We start from the raw sequence: 7,958 nt of genomic DNA on the forward strand, positions 1-7,958 counted from the left end.
CAAAGCATCCCGACTGTCTAGAACAAGGCAGGGCACAAGGGAGGAACGTAATAAACATTTGCTGTATGAATGACCACGTTTGCCCGCACCCCAGAGGAGAGCAGGGTCTTGGGAAAGAATCTGGAGACCAGCCACAGACGCTCTGGAAATCAATTCAGAAAGAATCCTTTAAACTGGGCATTTCCAGCTCCTCCCTAATTTGCCCTCCACATTCAATTAATTTTGCTGTTTCCCCATTTCTTTTTTCTTTTTTTAAGATTTTATTTATTTGACAAACAGAGATCACCACTAGGAAGAGAGGCAGGCAGACAGAGAGGAGAAAGCAGACTCCCCGGGGAGCAGAGAGCCTGATGCAGGGCTTGATCCCAGGTGCGGGGCTCGATCCCAGGATGCTGGGATCATAACCTGAGCCGAAGGCAGAGGCTTTAACCCACTGACAGCCACCCAGGCTCCCCTGTTTCCCCATTGCTTTCTTTCCTTTTTTTTTTTTAAGATTTTATTTATTTATTTGACACACAGACCACAAGTAGGCAAAGAAGCAGGCAGAGAGAGAGGGGGAAGCAGGCTCTCCGCTGAGAAGAGCGCCCGACCACGACCACGCAGGGCTCGATCCCAGGACCCTCCCAGGACCCTCCCAGGACCTCCCAGGACCCTCCCAGGACCCTGGGATCAAGACAGAGGCAGAGGCTTTAACTCACAGAGCCACCCAGGCGCCCCCTTGTTTCCCCATTTCTAAGAGCCTGGGTCCTCTTTCAATTATTCTGTCTTTGCTGCACCCCATGCGCCCCCCACTACTTCCCTGGAGCCAGAAGAGGGACTTCCTAAAAAAATAAATCAGATTACATCACTCCCTTGCCTAAACAAATGTGAAACCTTCCCATTGCCTCTAGGCTAACATCCGCCTCCAACTGCCAGCGTTAGTCATCTGGAAATGCAAGTCAAAACCCCACTGAGATAGCACTTGACACCTGGTAGGATGGCTGTTATCAAAAAGACTCAACAGGCAGTGCTGTCACTGAGAGATTGGAACCTTTCTACAATGGGGCTGGCAAGAATGTAACATGTTGCCACAGATGGAGAAAACAAGTCTAGCAGCAGCTCAAAAAGTTAAACTTGGAAGTACCATGTGACCCAGGAACTCCGCTCCTAGATAAATACACACGAGCTTAAATAAACCCTTGAACCGTTTTCTAAGGGAACACTGTTAAACGGCCTCTTCCCTTATTTCATTTTTATTTGTAATCATACTTGATTCTTTCTGATCTTCATTTCATAACAAAATTTCAACCTTGCTGCCCTTACATCTGCAAACCTCTGCGTTCTTCGAGTCCAGCTAGCAGGTCCAGATCTTGCCAGGAAGACTTAGTTCCTCCACTCACGTTGAGGCAATCACACATTTTTACCCTGTGCAGCCCTTCTTAGCTGTATTTTGTCAGATTGGCCTAACAATAATACTCGTTATGCATTGCATAGAATACTGATAGATTGCACAATGTCTCCAAAATGTTAAATTAAGTTTTAAGTAGGTAATACATATCCATGGTAGGAAGAGATGCAAGAAGGAGGAAGGGGAGACAGAGGAGAGGTGTGGTTCTTACTGCTCACTCCACTTCCCATTTCCCCTCTCTGAAAGTGTGTTGCAGGCGGGGGTCCCCAGGAACCGGGGTCGGGAACCAGGACAGGAGATTGATGGTGGTGTGCCCTGGGGTCAGCTCAATGGAAGGGAGCAGAGGGTGGTAGGAGTGGGCAGAGGAGGGTCTCTGGGAAGCCTCAGCTGAGCCCACAGGAGCTCTGGAGCTGGGCCAGCCTTGGAGAGTGTCCCAGGTAGGACAAGAGAGCCAGAGTCTTGGTGCTTTTCAGATGGCAGTCCTGTCCCTCCTGATGTGCAGCTAGCACTACCTGCAGTGGGAACCAGGTGGCCCAGCACGGAGACCACTGTCATCCACAGTTCCCAAGTCTTCTCCAATTCTCTCTGCCCTTGTTGGTCAAATATTTATTTTTTCTTTTTCTTATTTTTTTTTTTAAGATTTTATTTATTTGAGAGAGAGGCAGTGAGAACATGAGAGGTGAGAAGGTCAGAGGGAGAAGCAGACTCCCCATGGAGCTGGGATCCCGATGCAGGACTTGATCCCGGGACTCTGGGATCGTGACCTGAGCTGAAGGCAGTAGCTTAGCCAGCTGAGCCACCCAGGTGCCCTTTTTATTTTCTTACACGTCCGGAAGACCTTCCCAGCCCGCATGAGCTGCCAGGAGTTCCTCTCTTCCATCCCCAATGTCCCCTCACTGCCCCAGGGGTGGAGCCCACAGGGTGGGTGCAGCTGGGCCTTAGCTCTAAGCAGCCTGGAGAGGAGAGCCTTGAGAATCAAGGCTTTTTTTTCCCCCCACCTTTTTTTCTTTTTTCTAAGGCAAATTTCTAGGGCTCTGCAGTTATTTAAAAACAAAACAAAACAAAACAAAAAAAACCCAAACCCTCTCATGTGTCATTTTTCTGGCAGCTGGACAACAGCAGAGCACTGCTCAGCAAGCACTCCTTTCCTACCCAAGTTTGTTTTTGTTTTTGTTTTTTAAAAGATTTTATTTTTATTTATTTATTTGAGAGAGAGGCAGTGAGAGAGAGCATGAGCAAGGAGAAGGTCAGAGGGAGACGGAGACTCCCCATGGAGCTGGGAGCCCGATGCAGGACTCGATCCGGGAACTCCGGGATCATGACCTGAGCTGAAGGCAGTTGTCCAACCAACTGAGCCACCCAGGTGTCCCTTCCTACCCAAGTTTAAGCATTTGATTGATGACTTGGGTTGGGAAAAAGCAGTTGAAGGTTATGGCAAATCTGTCGTAAGAAGGTTTGTTAATTTATAATAAGAATACAGCACAAAATACTCCTTTCCAAATACCTTCTCTCTGATGTCTCATGGACAGATTTCTGCCAGAATCCCTGGGAGGTGTGCACACAATTGGTAGACAGGCTCTTGGAATGTAATCACAGGGGGTGAACTGCATGCAGCGAGAAGACAGGCCACCCCAACTCTGGGTGGCTTGCCCATGGGGTGAGCAGCACCTGTCTGGGAGGATGGCTGTGGCCCCATCCCAGGATGTGACTGCAAGAGACTCATGTTCTTATCCTGTGCCCACCCCCAAGCCCCATGGCATCCTTCCCTGTCCTGCAGAAAGAGAGAATGTTCCAGTCCGGAACCCATGCCTACAGAATTCCCGCTCTGCTCTACCTGCCTCAGCACAAGACACTACTGGCCTTTGTGGAAAAGCGGATGAGCAAGAAGGATGAGCATGCAGAGCTGATTGTCCTGCGAAGAGGAAGCTATGATGCATCCACCCACCATGTCCAGGTAAGGTAGGGTGAGGCTACAAGTGCTCCTGGGAGTAGCACAGGGACCATTCCATCCTTAAATGGCTGAGGCCTGGAGAACAGAGGGATGAGATGCACTGAATCCCAAGAGGGACCCAGAGACCTATTAGGGATCACACAGAGAAAGTGTCCCTAGGTGATCACCTAGATTTCACATGGGATCACTGTGAACAAGTCCAGTTGTCATGGCGATATCTGCTTTATTGCATGAAGGGACAAGTTAACCAGGAAACTAATGTTTGGAAAACTTCCTATATCCCTGAAAACCTAAGGGAAGGGAATGTAGTATTACCTAACTGGGGAAGGGGGGATTGTATCCTTTTAGTAAAATTAACCTGGGGAGCAGGGTGAAGGTCAGAGTGATGGTGTCTTGAGTTTCCAGCATGCAGACCAAGTAGTTAATTTTGATGAAGACATCCAAGGCTGGCTTATCACATATGAAGGGCTTAATATTATTATTATCATTACCTTGTGGTCATTATTATACAGTAGCTATCCGGAGCATGGGGTTTGAAGCAGATGAACTTGGGGTCAAGTCCTGGTTCCAGCACTTACCAGGATAGAGTGTTGGGCAACTTATCGACCCCATCTAAGCCTCTCATTCTCCAGGTGTGAGATGGAATTAGTAAGAACTGTCCCCCAGGAGCTAGGGGTTAGCATTAGGTGAGACAACAGACATCATGCACTCAGCACAGTTACCTACTCCTAGGATCATCCATCGGTAGAGAGCTGTTAATGGATGGGGATAGACTACAGAGCCTCAGTGTATATGACTCAGACTCAGAGACTGTGGAAGCTCAGTGTGAGTCCTTGGTGCTATGGTGCTGCCCTTCCCTGGCTGCATTAATAGACTCTGATGTGTAGAAACAGGAGGTAATGGTCTTCTTCTGCCCTGCACTGGTGAAACAGTTGTAATTACTCCAGGGCTTTATTTGTCAAGAACACGAAGCTGGACTGGGCTGGTAGGTCGAGGGATGAAGCTGGGAATGGCTCATGTCTGAATCATCTTTGCACACTGGGGTCTAGCCCATGCCAGGTGCCCTGTAATGTGTGTTGCTCTTCAAATGAAGAGGGCACTGCCATAGAGGGAGTGAGGGAGGCCCTGGCTCCTGCTGCTCAGTGGAGGCATTATGCAGATGAATGAGTGCTGTCTGGAGAGCTCTTTTCAGTGACCTTTGATTTTTACCCTCTGAGATACACCACTTTCCCCCTACACTGCAGTTCCTGGCCATGGCACTGGCATTGGCCATTTCAAAGTTGTTCTCCTCCTTTCTGTCCCCTCACATTCAGTGGCACGCTCAGGAAGTGGTGGCTCAAGCCCAGCTGGAGGGCCACCGGTCCATGAACCCAAGTCCCTTGTATGATGAGAAGACAGGAACCCTCTTCCTCTTCTTCATTGCTGTCCCCGGGCAGGTGTCCGAGCACCATCAGCTCCACACCAGGGTCAACATGACTCGGCTGTGCCAGGTCACCAGCATGGACCATGGGCAGTCCTGGAGCCCTGCCAGAGACCTCACTGACACCGCCATCGGTGCAGCCCACAAGGAATGGGCCACTTTTGCAGTGGGTCCAGGCCACTGTCTGCAGTTGCAGAATGACACCCGGAGTCTGGTGGTGCCTGCCTATGCTTACCGGATCCTTCAGTCCCTCCAGAGGCCTTCCCCATTTGCCTTCTGCTTCATCAGCCATGACCAGGGGCACACATGGATGAGAGGGAACTTTGTGGCCCAGGACACCCTAGAGTGCCAAGTGGCTGAAGTTGGGGGCGCAAAGCAGAGGATGGTGTATCTGAATGCCAGAAGCCCACTCGGAGCCAGGGTCCAGGCCGAGAGTACCAATGAGGGGCTCGACTTCAAGGAGGCCCAACCTGTGAAGAAGCTTGTGGAGCCTCCCCATGGCTGCCATGGGAGCATCGTCAGTTTTCCCAACCCTCATGCAGGCTCAGGAGCCTCAGACAAATGGCTGCTCTACACTCACCCGACCAACCCGCAGCAGAGAGCTGATCTGGGTGTGTACCTCCACAAGGGACTCCCAGGCCCTGACACCTGGTCGGAGCCCGCTCTCCTGGCAAAGGGCAGCTGCGCTTACTCAGACCTCCAGAGCATGGGTAGTGGCCCCGATGGGTCACCCCAGTTTGGGTGTCTGTATGAATCATCTAATTATGAAGAGGTCATCTTCCTCATGTTCACCCTGAAACAAGCCTTCCCGGGAGAATTTTTGTCTCAGTGAGCCAGTTGGGGTGCAGACCAGGAAGGGCTCCAGACGGAGAGGCCCATGGTGGACCCTCTGGGCTCTGGAGACCAGCTCTTTGTTCTCTTCATAGAGAGAGCGTACAGACGCTGCCTGCTGGCCCTTTTCCTCCTTTGATGTTTCAGTCCTTTGAAGGGATTCAGTTCTCACCCCAGAAGTTGAAGGAACCTGGCTTTCCACAGCCCCTCGATGGGGAAGGTGAGGACAGCAGTCACCCTGCAGGACTCCGACTGCCTGCTGCCAGCCCCAGCTCTGTGCGGGTCTTGATAAATGATGGAGCCCAGCCCATTTCTAGATGCTCATCAGGTTCCTGGGGAAAGGCTGAGACAAAGATGTAAGTTAGCAGAGGGGTGTGTGTGTGTGTGTGTGTGTGCGCGCGCACGCATACACACATGCACATGTTTTCTCAGGGATGCGTCAGAGGAGATAGCATGGGGCACAGCTTTGCAGAGAGGTAAGGCAGGTTGAGGAAAACTCAGATAATCTAAGTCATTGCATTAGTTTCCCAGAGCTGCCATAACCAATCAATACCAACCTGGTAGCTTAAAACAACAGAAATTTATTCTCCAACAATTCTGGAGGCTGGAAGTCCAAAAATCAAGGTGTCAGCAGGGCTGTACTTCCTCCAAAGGTCCTAGGGGAGACACCTTGCTTGCCTATCCAGTGTCTGGTGACCCCAGGAATTCCTCAGCTCATGGTTACCTACTTCCCTTTAATGCCTCTGTCTTTGGGTGGCTGTCTCCCCTTCTCCTGTGTTTTCTTTTCTGTCTCTTACAAGAGACAGGTCGTTGGATTTCTGGAACACCCAGATAACTCAGGATAATCCTGCACTCAATGATATTTGCAAAGCCTCCTTTCTAAATCATGTCACATTCACTGATTCTAAGGGTTAAGATGTGGATTTATCTTTCAGAGCCACCATTCAATCCACTAAAGGCATCAGAAATGATTCTGGTACAGGTGATGTGGCCAAAAGTAGGAATGAAATTCAGATTTCAGAAGAATGAAGGGGATAGGAGGGGCTGGGCTGTTGGATGTGTGTCTGTGGCACAGAGCTTCTCTGGGGCATCCGGTCTTTGTGATGACAAGGATGCCACCACGTGGAGGTGAAGAAAGAGTGATGAGGATCCTGTGCCTGTGTAGTCCTTGCCATATAGAAAAAGCAGGGAGAAGGCCACTCCCCAGTTGTCATGAGGGTGATAACCTGAGAGGGGAGTCCTGGGCAGACAGGGCTGACATATCTCTGATCTCTGGGGTCTTCAGGGGCCTTTGTCATATGTCCCTGTGGAAGAATGGACTTGCCCCCTGCCCCCATCAAGCCCCTCTTACCAATTAGATCAATCTAATAGTTGGGTGGCAGCAATCAGTGACAATAGTCATGGGTTCTTGCAGTTGAGCCATGTCTCCAGGTGGCCAAGCAGTGGTTAAATGGAATTGTCACAGTGCAGGGAGCTGGAGATATGGCTTCTGTTCTGGGTGTGTTTCCTGGCACTGGCCTCCTACCTGAGTGCTACCTCTCTGTGCGGGGGGATTTATGAAATCCAGCTGGAAGGATAAGGAAATAGGGCCTGGTTATTGCTGGGATGGAAAGTAAGCCCCTGCTGGGGTGGAAAGACAGCCACCTGCTGTCTTCTAAACCCTGCAAGTTAGCTATGCAGAGGGCCTAGCCAAGAGAGAGAGGACAAGGGCATGTCAGCCAGGGGCAGCACAACGTCAAGAGGTTTAGAGGTACTAAGGCCTGATAGTGTATGATCCAAAGGAGAACACTTTTGAGAGTGAAAGGAGGATGTTATTAATAATTATACCAAGACGATGGACATCAGTCAGGACTATCCCAGGCAAACTGAGAGCTTTAAGAGAGAAAGACCCATTAAAGATTGTATCAGGATCTGGCCTCTGCTAACTACCCTGGGAGAGTCAATCAATTAAGGGTCTTGATGTGAGTTGGGAATAGGATAGGACATCTGGACACTGCCAAGCTCCGAACATTATTCTCATAGACTCTGTCCATTCACAGAGGTCAGTGGGTCTCAGTTCCAGTGGGTCTCAACTCTAACTGCTCATTAGAATTCCCTGGGGAGCTTTTACACCGTGATGATGCCTGGGCTCCACCCCTGACCAACTGATTCAGAATCTCTGGTGGTGGCACCCAGAGATGAGTATTGTTTTTTCAAAAACTCCTCAAGTTATTCTAGTGAGCATAAGGATCAAGAACTGCTGGCACAGATGGTCTCTAAAGTTCCTTCTACTTCTAAATGTATACAAACATACAAGTCTTCTGATTTGAATGGAAAAAAAAAAGTTGATTTGGTTAAAGCTGAACTGATTTACTCATTGAAAAATGCCA

The 7,958-nt window shown here is 49.8% G+C and overlaps 1 protein-coding gene across 8 annotated transcripts in view; it reads left to right on the forward strand.

Moving 5' to 3' along the window:
• The window catches only part of NEU2 (neuraminidase 2), a 69,227-nt gene extending 61,269 nt beyond the window's left edge, over positions 1–7,958 (forward strand). For 4 of the 8 annotated variants that reach the window (XM_032355196.1, XM_032355198.1, XM_032355193.1 and 1 more), the window contains exons 2-3: positions 3,137–3,341; positions 4,652–7,958. In XM_032355196.1, coding sequence (XP_032211087.1) covers positions 3,141–3,341; positions 4,652–5,590 — 1,140 coding nt within the window. In that variant the 5' untranslated portion in view covers positions 3,137–3,140 and the 3' untranslated portion in view covers positions 5,591–7,958. The remainder of the gene's footprint in view (positions 1–3,136; positions 3,342–4,651) is intronic. The other 4 variants (XM_032355199.1, XM_032355194.1, XM_032355200.1 and 1 more) reach the window with 2 other exon arrangements.

This window comes from Mustela erminea, chromosome 8 (assembly GCF_009829155.1).
Source record: "Mustela erminea isolate mMusErm1 chromosome 8, mMusErm1.Pri, whole genome shotgun sequence".
NCBI lineage: Eukaryota > Metazoa > Chordata > Mammalia > Carnivora > Mustelidae > Mustela > Mustela erminea.